Source organism: Gymnodraco acuticeps, unplaced genomic scaffold (genome assembly GCF_902827175.1).
Source record: "Gymnodraco acuticeps unplaced genomic scaffold, fGymAcu1.1, whole genome shotgun sequence".
Classification (NCBI taxonomy): domain Eukaryota; kingdom Metazoa; phylum Chordata; class Actinopteri; order Perciformes; family Bathydraconidae; genus Gymnodraco; species Gymnodraco acuticeps.
This window is the reverse complement of record NW_022990238.1, coordinates 11,632,199-11,647,563: the sequence shown is the minus strand read 5'-3', so window position 1 is coordinate 11,647,563 and position 15,365 is coordinate 11,632,199. Positions and strand designations below refer to the sequence as shown.

Genomic DNA, 15,365 nt, shown 5'->3' with positions numbered 1-15,365 from the left:
CACATGTACTTCAAACATTAGATACAAAATAGAAGCACCATTTTCAAGAATGAGAGATGATATTGTGTTCATTAGATCTTAGTTTTGGCAATTTAAATTATATAATTTCTAACTGTACGTTGACAATAACTATTGCTTAATGATGACATTGTGACAATCAAATGATCATCAAATGTGATGTTTGACTGGTTCTTTGAATTAACAAGTCATGGTAATAAAAAAACCTTCAACACCATTAGTCCAACACCTATCCGGTGATATATTTCTAGATATAATTTAACTAGATGAGCCAGAGGATGAATTTCATTCAATGCTAAGTGTGAACAATTAGTGATTCTTCAATAAGAACCATCCATTCTGTCATTAGAGGGTAAATGTTCCTTTAAGAGACCTCATATTGCAACCCAGAGAGCAGTCTTTCATTCCTCAGTGGAGGGACAATAACTGCAGTGTGTCTAGATGTATTGGGCTATATGCACTCAAAAAAACGATTCAAGCCCTTCTTAGACTTGACACATTAATAATTGTTTCACTTTACTTAAATATTTTTATTTAAGAAATAAACCTAAGTATAGTTCATTAGTGTAACACAAATTACATTAATCAATTCACTTATTAAATGTATTTAAGACAGAGCAACTCAAAATGAATTGTTTTCATTTGGGACCGCCCCTTTGCACATCACCTTTGCGCATGCACAAGATCCGTTCTGTCATTTGCCGCCTTTTGTCTAACACTGACGGTGTGAAACTGACGGTGGAAAGTCTATTATTTGGTAAGTATTTGTTTTTTCTAGTAGTTTAGAATGTTCCCTGTTTCCAAGTAGGCCTAATGCCTTTTCATTATATCGACAAGAATATTTGAAACCACCGTGTTATATTTTGCTCCGTTTTTAGTTGGGTCTAAACAGCAAGCTAGCTAGCTTGTTAGATATGGTTAGCATTGAATACTGGATAGTAGAGATCATTAGATTATATTAAATTAGATGTCACGTTATTGTCATTGAACACAGTACACCGAAATTCAGTTTAAATTCAACCAAAAAATGCAAAGAGTAATTCAAGTGCACGAGGTAAAGCTAGCTAGCTGGATAACTGGTTTGTTAGCTAGCTTGCTAGATACGGTTAGCATTGAATACTGGATAATGGAGATCATTAGATTATATTACATTCGATTTAACGTTATTGTCATTGAACACAGTACACCGAAATTCAGTTTAAATTCAACCAAAAAATGCAAAGAGTAATTCAAGTGCACGAGGTAAAGCTAGCTAGCTGGATAACTGGTTTGTTAGCTAGCTTGCTAGATACGGTTAGCATTGAATACTGGATAATGGAGATCATTAGATTATATTACATTCGATTTAACGTTATTGTCATTGAACACAGTACACCGAAATTCAGTTTAAATTCAACCAAAAAATGCAAAGAGTAAGCGCCGCCATTTTCTATCATAAAGCTCAGCAGGTCTGTCCATCTCTCTCCTGGCCTTAGTGCAGGCAGAGGAGGACAGGCGGAGCCACTCGTTTCTGTAGGAGTTCAGTTGAGTTTAGTTTTTTACTGCCAAATATTTAATATAAATAATGAGATAATATATATATGTGAATCTTGTATGGGTTACCTCACTCACAAGCAGGCACCCAGAGTTGTGCAGAAACGTAGGCCTGCTTTATAAAACATGTCTACTAGACTCTTAATTTTAAAGTGTGATCTGTTATCATTTTTTTTTTGGGTTGTGCAATCTTAGGCAATTATGTGTTGTCTGTGAAAATTCAAATATATAAGCATTTTAATCACACCTCTAATATATTTATGTTGTCTTTTGCAGTTTGATCAGCATTAACAAGCATCTTGGGGCAACCTCTTATTTATGGTAAGTACACGGCTACTTTCACATTACTTGCATAAGCTGATCTGTGACATTGTCAGTTGTTCAGTGTCAATTGCTAATTCTCTTTTTTCTCTTTTTCAGGTTATGCATGTGGCAGTGCAAACACTGCAGTTTGGAACTAGCTAGCAGGTATTTGTTGTTAAAACATTTCCGGCAGACACATGCACATTTAAGGGGCAGTTGTCGCTATCCATGTCCATATACTGATTGCCCATGTTCGTTTGACACATGGAGTAAACTTTTAAATCACACATACAAAACTCATGCTAAACAGCTAACACCAAAGCCAGTAGAATTACCTACATTTAAGTGTCATGTGTGCTCACGTAGAGACTTAACAGAAAAAGATTTCTTCCAACATATTAATGGACATCTCAGGCATAATGAAACTGTACCATGTATGTTTCTAGGATGCACATTTAAAACTAACATTTACAGTACATTCAACACACACAAAAATAGGAAACACAGACAACATTCACTTAAAGACTTTATAGCCAATGTTGTCAGTACAAGTGGTGAGTTGGATCAGTCACACAGTTCTGCAGTTGGTCCAACGGAGTCTGTCGATATAGACCAGGAATATGAAACACTAAGTTGTGGTGATGCTTCAGAAATACACCTTCCAAATTTAATCGAAGAAAAAATTGCATGCATTTTATTGAAGTTGGAAAATATTGTTCACATTCCAAAGACAGTTATTGATGAAGTCCTTTCTGAACTTCACTACATATTAAGTACATCATCTTTGCCTGTCACTAGAGCTATTGTTTCTGATGTATTACAGAGCCATAAACTACAGGTTGAAGATTCAGTAGTTGGTGAGCTTTCCACTGCTCTATGCAATTCTAGTCCATTGGCCACAGCTATTGCAAAGGATGGCCCTCTTGCTACAGCATATAAACGTACACAGTACTATACATCTCATTTTGGTGTTTTAGAGCCGGTTGAGTACATACTAGATGCCCAGAGGAATAGGACATTTCAATATATCCCTCTGTTAAAGTCTTTGCAACATTTGCTCTCTCATAAAGGTGTCCTTGAACATATTGAAACGCAACAGCGGCTATTGGCTGTTCCCCAAGAGTACAGAACTGTAAGAGACGGTGAGTACTATAAACAGAATTCGTTTTTTTCTGATGAAGGTTTGAGAATCTCTGTAAATCTTTATGTTGATGATTTTGAGATTTGTAACCCTCTTGGGACATCTCGAAAGACACACAAACTTTGTGGTGTATATTGGGTTTTGGGTAATTTGCCACCAGGTTCCCATTCAACACTAAACTCAATCTATTTAGCTGTTCTATGCAAATCTGATGATGTTAAGACCTATGGCTATGGAAAAGTGTTGGAGCCTCTCTTGCAAGACTTAAGCATATTAGAACAGCACGGTGTATTTATATCTCAGCTTGGTCAGTTTGTTAAAGGTTCTGTCCAGTGTGTTATAGCTGACAATCTTGGAGCCCATGGGCTCGGGGGATTTGTTGAGAGTTTTTCAGCTGGGTCAGTATGCAGGTTTTGTATTGGAGTCAAATCAGATTTTCAGACTAAGGATGTCCAGTCAGGTGCTTTCCAACTGAGAACAAGAGACATCCATGATGTTCATGTCCAGTCTGCTCAGGAGAATGCAACTATTTGCTGTGGTGTAAAAAAGCAGTGTGTTTTAACAGAGCACCTTTCCCATTTTCATGTAACTACTGGTTATCCTCCTGACATTGTGCACGACCTTTTTGAAGGTGTTGTACCAGTTGAACTGGCTCGTTGTATGAGTTTGTTGATCTCCAAAAAATACTTCACTTTTGAAAGGCTCAACACATTGATTCAGACATTTCCGTACAAATGGGGGGACAGAACCAATCGCCCCCATGCCATACCACGCTCTTTCACATCTAGAAACACAATAGGTGGCAATGCGCATGAAAACTGGACCTTAATAAGACTGCTTCCCTTTGTGATTGGGCACATTTTACCAGAAGATGAACCAGCGTGGCAGCTAATTCTAGATCTTAAGGACATAGTTGAGTTGGTTGTGGCCCCTGTTCACACAGATGAGACCATTGCTTATCTTGAAGCCAAGATCTATGATCATAGGCAGCGCTATCTTGAACTCTTTCCACATGTAAAGCTCTTACCAAAACATCACTTTTTAGAGCACTATCCGCAAATGATTCGTTGCTTCGGGCCTCTAATTGTACTGTGGACAATGAGATTTGAGGCTAAACATAGCTTCTTCAAGCAGGTTGCTCGTCACACCAATTGCTTTAAGAACATACCTCGTTCACTAGCTACTAAACACCAGTTCATGCTTGCCTATCACACACATTCCTCCAGTGTCAAGAAGTCATCCTTGGAGGTCACACATGTCTCAATCCTGCCTGTTGATGTCCTTAATGAGGGAGTCGTGTCTACACTGAAACAAAGTTTCCCAGATGTGACTGAGGTTCATATGGCAAACAATGTGTCTAGCTTGGGTATACGTTACTGCGAGGGGATGATTATTGTACACGGATCTGCAGATGGACTGCCTAAATTCCATGAGATCATTAAACTTTGCATTGTTAAGGAGAAGTTGTGTTTTCTGGTAAAAGACGCATGTGCTTGGTACAGAGAGCATTATGGTGCTTTTGAGCTGTCTGCCTCGCCCAATACAGAGGTTGCCGTTATTGAGCTTGCTGACTTGGTAGACCCCTATCCCCTTGTTGACTACATGGTTGGGAGTTTGCGCATGGTAATGTTGAAAAGATTCATCATTGTTAAAGGTGAGTATCATTTTTAAACCTAAATAGTCTGAGCTCTGGATAGCAGGCTCTGACAAAAACTGTAAAACCATTTTTATGTTCATCTTTGATATAATCCTAATGTGTTTCTTTCACCTTGTTTCTGCTCTAGATTAAAAGGTGTTCCATAATGGCAGGTCGGGCGCTTCTGCGCATCATCTTTGCCGACCAGTCTGACTCTAGAAAACTGACCCTGGATTCGGGAATCCCAGCAACAGTTGAAGAACTGCACACATTTGTCAAGACATCTCTTCAATTGAAAGAGGACTTCCGTCTGCAATACATGGATGTTGACTTTAACGAGTTCATGAATCTTACATCAGTGTCTGAAATTCAGGATAAAAGCACACTGAAAGTAATTTACTCTCCTATATTGTCAAATATTGAGCCCTCCATCACTTTGTACACAGTTGACTCATTTGATAAGACCTCAATTACTGGAAGCTCAGAGCCTCTAATCCCTGAATCATCAATAGCCTCATGCTGCAGTGATGATATGGTGTATACGTCAACCCCGCATCCATCCCCTGAAGCTCAGGCCTCACAATTGTTATCCTGGCCCACAGTTTTTGTGGTTCCTAAGCTCACCTACGAGGCTGAATTTGAGCTTCATCTAAAGAATGCAGAGTTTGAGACAACTGGTACATACTTCCAGCCTGGCCTAAAGCTGAAAGGAGTCATTCTTGATGGCCTAGCCCAAGAAATGATCAAATTCACAAAATATCCGAAAGACTATCAGTGTGAAGAGGTAGCTGCAGCGTTGACGAGGGCCCACCCTTGTTTGGGGCAGCTAGGATCCAAGACAGGATTTGGGGGGTGGAAACAGTCTCTTAAGTACAAAATGCAAAACTATCGTACAAAGCTTGGCCGTCTTGGACATCCTGAAATCCTTGTGAACTCCTTAAAGCACAAGAAAACAGGCCAAGGCAAAGCTGCAGCAAACATAAAAAAACCAAGAAAAGCTGAAGTAAACTACATTCCTCTGCACCCAAAAGGCGAAACCACAGAAAGCTTGGAGAACGAGAGAATTGCCTTATTGTCAGAACTGAAAAAGCGTGACAATGAAGTGGTGATAAAAGCAAAAATGGAAAAAACCTTCTCCCACAGACGCCTTGAGATTGTGGAGCAAAGGCCTTTGATAGGGGACTTCAAATGCAGATGGCCTGCTCTGTTTCAGCAGAGTGAAGTAAGTACATATTTGTATTTGTTGACAGTCTTTTATTATTGTCTTTTGTGATTCATGTCTACATCCTTGCATGGTTGTGATTCTAATAAACAAGTAACAATTGGTTGTATTGTGCTTGTTAATAATATTTTTAAGGTGAATGCGGAGTTTTTGAGGATCACAACATCACCACTTCAATCAAAGTTCATGTGGCAGCTGGACCACTTCTCAGACAAGCTCTTGAAGATCTTCAAGACCAAAGGAGGAGTGAAGGGGCACAAAATCAAGGAAGCCCTTGCAATATCAGATTCGGTTAGTATAAATGCAGAGAACCTCGTTTTTCACTGTATTGTTTTTGTCCATGATCATATGAACACATTTAAGAAATTGTCTGCTTTTATAGTGTTTTTAAGGCAATAGCTTATTGTGGAAATGTAGGTGTAAGGAGTCCTGCTTAGGGACACACACGACAGATACAGCCCTCTACGTTGTAACTACCTGCTCTGTTGCACATGCATTGTGCTTAATTGTCTTTGATTTATCGCCCCTGCTTTAGTTTGAAAACATCCACATCAAGAGGGGGTGCATCCTGCGAAGCATCGCGATCTACCTCAACGAGGATCCAGACTCTTTTTTTAAGGAGTATCAGGTATGTTTATCACAATATGTTTTCAATGTATTGGTTAACAGTGTTACCCACAATTATAACCACCATTACTTACATTTATAATAAGAAAATTATATGGCACACAACCCTATCCCTGCTTACATCTAAATATCTTATCACATATCATAAATACATGCAGAAATAAATAAATCTATACATTAATATAGGAATGAATATATGTAAGAATGAATAAATACAGAAATAAAAAAATAATAATAAATAGATACAGAAGTAATTTCATCGGGCAAGTGTTAAAATAAATATAGAAAAAAGTGAATTAATACATTTATACAGATATAAATACATCTATAAATTAACATAGGAATACAATTGATAAATACAAATGTGAATTAAAACATGAATATATCTGGAAATAAATACAAATAATAAATGAATGCTGAAATAAATATTTACATTTATATATAAATACATCTATAAATGAATAAATAAATATGGACATGAATACATATGTAAGAACTTATAAATAATTGAATAAATACATAAATAAAATAATAAATAAATGCTGAAATATATTAATCAATAGATTCATGTTTAAAAAGGTATGTGAATGCAGCAATTACTAAATTGTTAAAGGAATAATTACATAATCACATAACAAGGAAATAAATTATTAAAGAATAAATAATCAAATACATATCGAAATAAGTAGGTAAATGCATAATTAACTACAGGAATAACAACAAATTACATTATTAAGTAGGGATGTAAACAAATAATACCTGAATTAATAAATAAGATAACGTTGATAATCAAACAGAACATACAGGAATATATCTTTATAACTTATTTATGCAAACATTTTCTTACAAGCTTAATTTAGTTCTGTGTTGGAGGTCCTAACCTTCTCTGGTATCACTCGGACATTTTTGTCCAAATTGGTAATTTTTCACATCAGATTTGGCTATAATGATTTTGTGTTTTTTCTAGATACTTTTTGGAATTTCAATTTTTCTAATCGGTCTCGAATACACTGTACAAATTACCCTAATTGTCCATTTAAAAAATGTTCCCACACTTCCCAAAAAGTGTGGGGGAAAAATATTTAAATATAATATTTGTATCATATCATTTTATCATTCAAGTTTTTGAAAGTGGACATTTTTATCCTGAGTGGCCAAATAGGGTAGTACATTTGAGTGATACCAGAGGGTTAGTCTAAAACTGTTTTGATCAATTAGGAGAGCCACATAAGTAAATCTGCTTCTATAAAATGTAGTAATTCAGGTTTAGTTAACACATATGTTGTATGTTTGTGTCTTTGTTCAGGCCTCTGCCTCTGAAGATGCCAAGAGGGACATGGCAAACACAGTCATGGGCATATACACACTTCAAAGAGATGTGGATGGGCAGCCAGAGGACGTGGGAATTGTCATCGAAGGCAATATAGTCATGGACAACTTGGGCAGCGTGATTGTGGGGTTTGTCATGCTATTGGGACTTATTTATGCCCTGGATTTGAGCTTTCCAGACAACCTCAAACACACCTTCGAGTTCATGCAGAAGGTAGTGATGAATCTGGATGGGCACAAGCTGAATGGTAAAATCGAAAGTCTGAAGATCAAGTTGTTCGATTGAAATGTGAAAAAGAAGTGACTCATGAGTTCATTGTTGTCATTTTATTCACGAGTTTCCTAGTCAGAGCAGATTGAGCCGTTATATCAATCATTTGTTCTGTGCTTTTCTGTATTTGTTTCAACACACTGTAACACTATTTCCATATGTTGGTGTTTGCAGTGCACTCTTTATGTTATGTGTTATTGTCCTGTTAGAAGAGCAGTGCATACCCCTGTTATATTGTATTCATTGTATTTGGCAAAGGGAGATTTGTAAGTTAATTATAGGAGTTCCATTTCTCTGCCATTTTAAAAATGGTATTATCTTTCAGAAATGTTTTTCATCTTTCAGTGTGAATTCATTCATTTTAAAAAGACTGTATTGAATGGAGGATTGTTTTGAATAATGTGAATTTAAAAATAAAAAAAACTAAACCATGTTTTCTATCATGTGTAACACATTTTTATTAAATTATATTTAACCTCATTATTTCATTTTCAATTAATTAAATAGGATTTAGGTGGACTAGCATTATTTAAATTCATAAAGGTAATGTTATCATTTTACTTAAACTCTATTTGAAAAATTTGAGTTGGACTAACTCATTTACATTATACTGCATGGATGCCATTAGTTTGAGTTTGTGCCACATATATTTATTGGATGGAAAACCTGCCAACAATAAAATTGAGTTAATCCAATGAGTTATTTCTTTGAGTGTGACTGAAATGGACCTAACTTGTAGTACGTTATAGTTGTACTTCAGAGAGGAAATAAGTTGGCACATATCGACAGAGTAAGAGACTTTGGAGGATTTAACAGAGATTCAGAAAAGGCTGTGTGCTGTAAACAAAATCAACACTTGAAGGATGGGCTCAGATTTTTCCAGCCTTCCTGTCCATACTGGTGATTGCTTACAAAAACGATGTCTAAGTAAGTGAGTGAAACAGTATCCAGTTCTCATTCTAAATCGATGATCCCTAAAATTAAAATGAAGATGACTGAAACATCTGTCTGCGGATTTTGTCCTCCATCACTAAAATCAATATCACGTTACAGTTAAGAACCTCTTTGCATATAATAAAGACAGTAGGAATCATTACAGCAACTAACAACTCTTATCTTACATGTACAAGTATTGTAGTCTGTCTGTCTGTCTGTCTGTCTGTCTGTCTGTCTGTCTGTCTGTCTGTCTGTCTGTCTGTCTGTCTGTCTGTCTGTCTGTCTGTCTGTCTGTCACAAAAGCTAACGGCTACCTGTGGCTGGTGAATTTCGATTTTGACCATACCACAAATGTGTGTTGGTAGTCTGTCGTCAGCAGCGACTGGAGAATACACCAAACAAGTCAATCACAAGGAAAGTCACACACTGACATTAAGGAAATAATAGTATAACTTCCAGCAAAGAGGTGAGCTGACCTAGTTCCAGCCGTAGACTCAGTGTGCCTCAGAGGACGGTTTCTCCTCCGGAGAGAGGTGACTCTGTCCTTGATGGAAGGCAGTCAGTGGCCGCCTCAGTACAACACTAGTTTTCCCTTCAATCAGGCAAGCTGAAATAGAGTATGGGGTTTGTGGATATATTTTTTTTTTAAATAGACAGGAATATTATTGTTTGTATTATGTACGCTATGTACAATTATAAGATGTTATCTGGACAAACCAACTCCTGGTATAACTAACAATATGCCAAATAACCCATCCCCCAAAATATATTAAGAGTTACATGGGACTTTAATAAGAGCTATACTCCATAAATAGCATGGGTGGTGTTTCTTGGTTAAGGAATAGATGAAATAGTGTTGTCTGTGTTGTCTAATATTAGCTGCAAACGTTAGCATGTCCAGCTTACTATGTTAGAGAGTAGGCTAACTTTAGCCTCTCTGTATTTGGCATGTTAACAGTAAAACCCCAGCAAATGTTATTCAAGTAATGCTAAATGTAGCATTGCCAGACACCGTGATCTGTCTTAAATCTAGAACCCCTTTCTCCTTTCAGGTAAAAGTAGCTCTGCACTACTATAATAACAAGGCTGCTTCTTTATTTACATGTTTTTTTTTATAACGCTTTCAGCAAAATACCGTCAGCTTTTAGCAAAATACCCTACAGTAAGCGCATATTTATACCACTTTTACAAGACTCTAGTTTTAAATCAAGTCCACTTGATACATTAGAAAGTCGGCAAGCTTCTTTAACGCCTTCTTTAATGAGGCCAACGTTAGCCTACTCAGCTAGTTAGTTAGAACTGCTAAACCATGCTTGCCACGCAGTTGTTATTTCAATTGACAAAATCCACAGTTACTGGCAGGAAGTGATACACCTGCTTTTGTCTATCTCTGTAAGATCCATGATTATTGTTTTGAAAATGACTAAGACTTAACGGAAAGATCAAAGAAACTGACAGGTGTAGCTACTGTAACTCAGGGGGCGGGGCTTATACATGGTCAATTAAAAGGTTGAGAGAGTTTTCATCTCTTGTTCTTCCTCAGAGAATAAACATGTATAATTTAGTCATAAAATGTAAGCAGTATCATTGTTTGTGTGTAGCCTTACTGGAACATACATCATATTACTCTGTTGAGTAATTGACTTGTATTTCTCATGGGGGTGAGCAACGGTAGTTTCACATCCTCATCAGATTGAGTTCTCAACGGAGTCTTGTGTGGTCATGTTTCAAGCTATTTTCAATATTGTTTTAGTCAAGATGCCTGCTGTGTCACTTCTAAACAACTGTTTAGAAGTTAAATTACTTGGCAAATGTAATTCCCAGTATCATTAAAAGCACAGTTTATTTTGAAAAATAATTGTCTGTTCTGTCATAGATCTTCCAGCATGTGTGCAAATTAAAGATATCCTCTCCTACAAAAAGTGCTTTCCCATTAATGAACAGAACATGAGATGAGAAAATGATTCCTTGAATTCTCTGAGCAGATAATGATTCTCATCTTTATCAGTGGTTTATCTTCTAAGGTCAAGATTAAAGTGAAAAGTGATGTGAACCCCCAGTGCCTCCAATTAAGAAGAGAGAGGGAGAGAGCGGAGGTGGATCCTGCTACATTACTCTGCTTTCTGCTCCCTGAAGTATCCCAGAGAAATAGAAAACAACACAATTAAATGATGACACCTGACATGTAGACCTCACATCAGTGTGAATCATAATGGACTAACCACTGAAAGTGAGATCCTGTCAGACGATTAATATGATCACACACATTAGCACCTTTCTTACTTGACATTTCTTGATGGTTTTTCTTGTCTTGATAAAGATAAGGATAGGATAAATGTGTATAGAAACTGTATAGTTGGAGCTTAAAGAAAAAACAACAACATGATATGTTTTCATGTTGTATCTATTATGTAATTTTCTCGTTTTACAAGAGCAAACCCTTAGGAGGTGTACCAATTGCTTATGGGCAGAAGTAGCCTTGTCTTTCTGTTCCTACTGGGCAATCACTGTGTTTTCACACCAACTCTATCGATCTATCTAAGAATCTTATATTAGAAAAGCTTAACTTATTCATAGTATTACTATATTTTTTATAATTTTGTTATGTTATTATAGTTTTCTTAAAATAGTTCTCTATCTGTGTTTTAAATGTTTGTTTTACTTTTATGTATGCACCACGACACCAAGTCAAATTCCTCGTACATGTGTCAACCTACCTGGTAATAAACCTGTTTCTGATTCTGATATATATTTTTTAAAGAAATACTAAAGCACAAGGAAAAGCTTCTTAGGTTTGCGTGGAATCATTAGAGAAAAAGCTTAGTTGGCACAAGAAACATTGAATATCAATAGTCAAGATAAATATCAGACAAGCCTTTGATTATTTTCATAATTGTAGTTTTTTTTGTAAGATAAGTTGCTGTGAATAGCAGTGGTTCTGAGTTTGAGCCTGCGAGCCAGCTGTGTGTTAGCATTTCCTCATCTGTGCATGCAAACAAATATAAACCATACATTGTAGGTTAATTGGTGATTCTAAAATTGACTTTCTGCCAGCCCTATGGTGCGTCCAACCTCTCAGTTAATGTCAGCTGTCTAAAACCTCTTTGCAAGCAGGTGTGGATGGAGGGACAGGTGTTGCCCCGGACAGGACATTTATCTTTGTAAGGATGCTATTAAGACCATAATATAATATGTATATTATATAATGAGACAAGTTATATGATTGTAAGCTAACTGAATTTGATGATTGATAAACATAAATCAAATAAGAAAACGTTCTAACATCTTAAGCATAGAACAGGAGCATACATATTTCAGTTTACTCCATGGTGCCAAGGGTTTCCATGACATATAACCTCTAATTATAGGCTTTTTTCAAACATGCTGTGGCTGGTAATGATTTTTTTCATAAGGAAGGTAAAGAAGCTTACAGTGTTTTACAAGCAGGGGTGCTACTCAAAAACCTGCATGCTCTGACAAGATGTCCCCCCTCACCCTGTTATCGTATAACAGTAGAGTATCACCTTAACAGTACCCTTCACCTCGGGTTCTTATTAAGAACACTCACTGCATTTTCATGAGACCCACTACCTGTGCCCCAAATTAAGACTTTCAACAGCAGGAAATAGACGCCTAGAGCAGCTCCCCCCCTCTGAGAGGTTGAAGGAGCTTTCAATCAAATGATGGAGGGGAGTTGTGACCATGTATAGTTGAATGTGTAACCAATCCAATACCTTATAACTACACCACATTAATAGATTGCCAGTCCACAGCACCAGCTGATTTTTATTTTAGGTTGCAATTCAGCTGCAAATCTTAAGGTATATAATACATACTTTTTTTGGCATTAGGATTTTATCTCAAAGCAAAACATGACCAATACATTTTAATATTTGAGACCAATACAACATTAGAGTGAACTGCAGTTGCATCTGTCAAATGAATCTCAGCGTAAATTCTTTCAGGAAGACTGGTATACATTCACTCCGCATGTAAGGATCTACAGTCTGCCTCCTTCTTTTCCCCTTCTGTGTTTGTTTTTGTCTGTCTGTCTTCCTGGCTGGGCGTGGCTGACCTAATTCCGATTCCCGCCAACTCACCTCCTCAGCTGCTGCTCATCTCTCTGGTTACAACTACTCACCTACACCTGCATATATACCAGCGACGTGCAGTCAGGGGAGGCAGGGGAGGCAGAGCCTCACCTGTCATACTCCAATGTAACGGAAAAACAACTAAAGAAAAACTAAATAGTAATAATAATAAAATGTCTCCACTGATCTGTGTTGTAAATGTGATTTATGTATGATTCCAATCGTTTTTATAGTCAAAATCAGCAAATTTGCCGAGCTCTGCTACAACTACGGGTAGCGATGAGAAGTGAGGCAGGGACGAGTTCTGCCTCTCGTAAGCCCACAGTAACTGGCTGGAGCGCGGGCACTAATTTAGCACGGGCACTTATTTTGTGAGCGCGCTCAAGCCAGTTACTGTGGGGTAAGGTGAGGCACAGATGAGATCTGCCTCACCTCAGAATGCGTCACCCCACAGAAACTGGCTGGAAAGTGGGCCCTAAGCGCATGCCTGCACCATCTCACTGTATGTCACCAATGTAATGTTTGTAGATCCCTTTATTACATTTATCCTCGCCATCCATAGTCTCTAAATAACTTTCACGTATATATGATATTTAGGCTCGCTGGTCTCATCATACAACGGCAATGAAAAAAGCACCAGGGGAGGCAGCCATACCCTCTGCCGCACTGAAGGGGGCGCACGTGAGCCCACAGGTCCTTGTTGCTACTGTTATTCTACGCAGGGACGGTAGACGCAAACAACAAACTAGACTTTTGAAACTAGAGGAAGATAAGGAGGACTTTTACAAAAAAGTAAGAGATTGTTGTCCAGAAGGATAGCATGGACTTCATCTTCAAGTCAAGGTAAGACCCCAATTGAAATGAAAATGGGATCTTACTAAGAAAGAACAATCCAATATTTAGATTGTGGGTATCCTTTTGTTGAACGGTCTGTTTAAAATGAATCGAAGCATCAGACTAAAAAAGCTTTTGAAAATAACCGAATATTTCAATTAAGGTAAAAATATAATATTTGTAAATCTGACTATGAAAGAGTCAGTGCCTCACCAGCCATGAACCTCACCGCACGTCACTGATATATAAATATACCCGGTTCCTTCATCCAGTATTCACCAGTTCGTCGTCTAAACACATTGATAAACGTCTTGGTCTCTTAGCTTAGCTTAGCTTAAACCTATCTCCAGTGTTCTTGTTTGACTTACCTTATGCTCTCTCTGTCCAGTATCCATCAACCTGCTCCTCTGCCTGCTGCATCCAGCCACCATCCCTCCAGCTGTGTTCCTCCGTGCTTCCCCGCTCTCCAGTTCCTGTCAGCTCACTCTCACGAAGCCTAGATCCCTGACTTCAGACCTCCGCTCCAGCTCTGAAGACAATCTCCGGACCTGGACTAGTAGGATTATCAATCACCGCTTCAGTTAAATCTCAAATCTGTTTTTGGACATTAAACCCTTTTGGCTTCATAACTTCTGTCTCATCTCGTCAGTGTTCAGTATTGTGGGTTCACTCCTGTAGCTCTCGGAGAGCGTAACAGTACGAACTGGTCAATAATGGACCCCTCTGACACTGGATCGGATCCCTCCGCTGTTCAGCATGCTCTGTCTCATCAGGGAAACCTTCTGGGCCAACATGAACAGATGATCCAAGCTTTAGTTGACAGCAATCAGTCCATGGCACTTCACATCTCGAACCTTACTGCCCAGATCTCAACCCTGACGTCTTCTGCTGCAATACCTGCCACCTCCAATCCTCTTCAGGATTCCACTCCATGCCGGGATTTCCCCATCGCCGACCCTGAGCCTTTCCATGGAGAGGTGGAGAAATGCAGAGGATTTATTTTTCAATTTATTTTGCCAGTGCCCCTTGTCCTTTTCTTCTGAGGTGACTAAGATTAACTATGTGTTGAGTTTGCTTCGTGGCAAGGCATTAACCTGGGCCGAAGCATTGAGGTCTTCTGTGGATTACGACACTCTTTCCTTTGGAGTTTTTTCTGAACACCTGTCCACTGTTTTTGATCACCCCGCCTACTCTGGCTCAGCTGCTAATCGTCTGCTAAATTTACAACAAGGGACTCGAACCGTGGCAGATTACTCTATCGAGTTTCACACACTGGCGGCAGAAGCCCAATAGGACGAGGCGGCTCTAATGGCGCGTTTGCAGGCCTCGCTCGGCCTCGCTCGGTTTGGTTAGGCCTTATTAGGCCCGGCTCACTTTAATGCTGCGCTTCCATTACAGTTTAGGAACTGGGGCAGTTACTATAG

The 15,365-nt window shown here is 38.3% G+C and overlaps 1 protein-coding gene across 7 annotated transcripts; it reads left to right on the top strand.

Annotated features, from left to right (window-relative positions):
• The first annotated feature begins 486 nt into the window (after positions 1 to 486).
• LOC117548800 lies at positions 487 to 8,786 on the top strand. Of its 7 annotated transcripts, XM_034220276.1 has the most exons (8): positions 487 to 775; positions 1,828 to 1,872; positions 1,972 to 2,019; positions 2,925 to 2,996; positions 4,780 to 5,853; positions 5,989 to 6,144; positions 6,389 to 6,481; positions 7,787 to 8,786. In XM_034220276.1, the coding sequence occupies exons 5-8, from the start codon at positions 4,798 to 4,800 to the stop codon at positions 8,093 to 8,095; spliced, it is 1,614 nt and encodes a 537-aa protein (XP_034076167.1). In that variant the 5' UTR covers positions 487 to 775; positions 1,828 to 1,872; positions 1,972 to 2,019; positions 2,925 to 2,996; positions 4,780 to 4,797; the 3' UTR covers positions 8,096 to 8,786. The 7 variants fall into 7 exon arrangements, with proteins under 7 accessions (XP_034076167.1, XP_034076170.1, XP_034076166.1 ...); XM_034220279.1 differs by lacking the exon at positions 2,925 to 2,996; XM_034220275.1 differs by having other exon boundaries at positions 487 to 1,872.
• Positions 8,787 to 15,365: the final 6,579 nt, after the last annotated feature.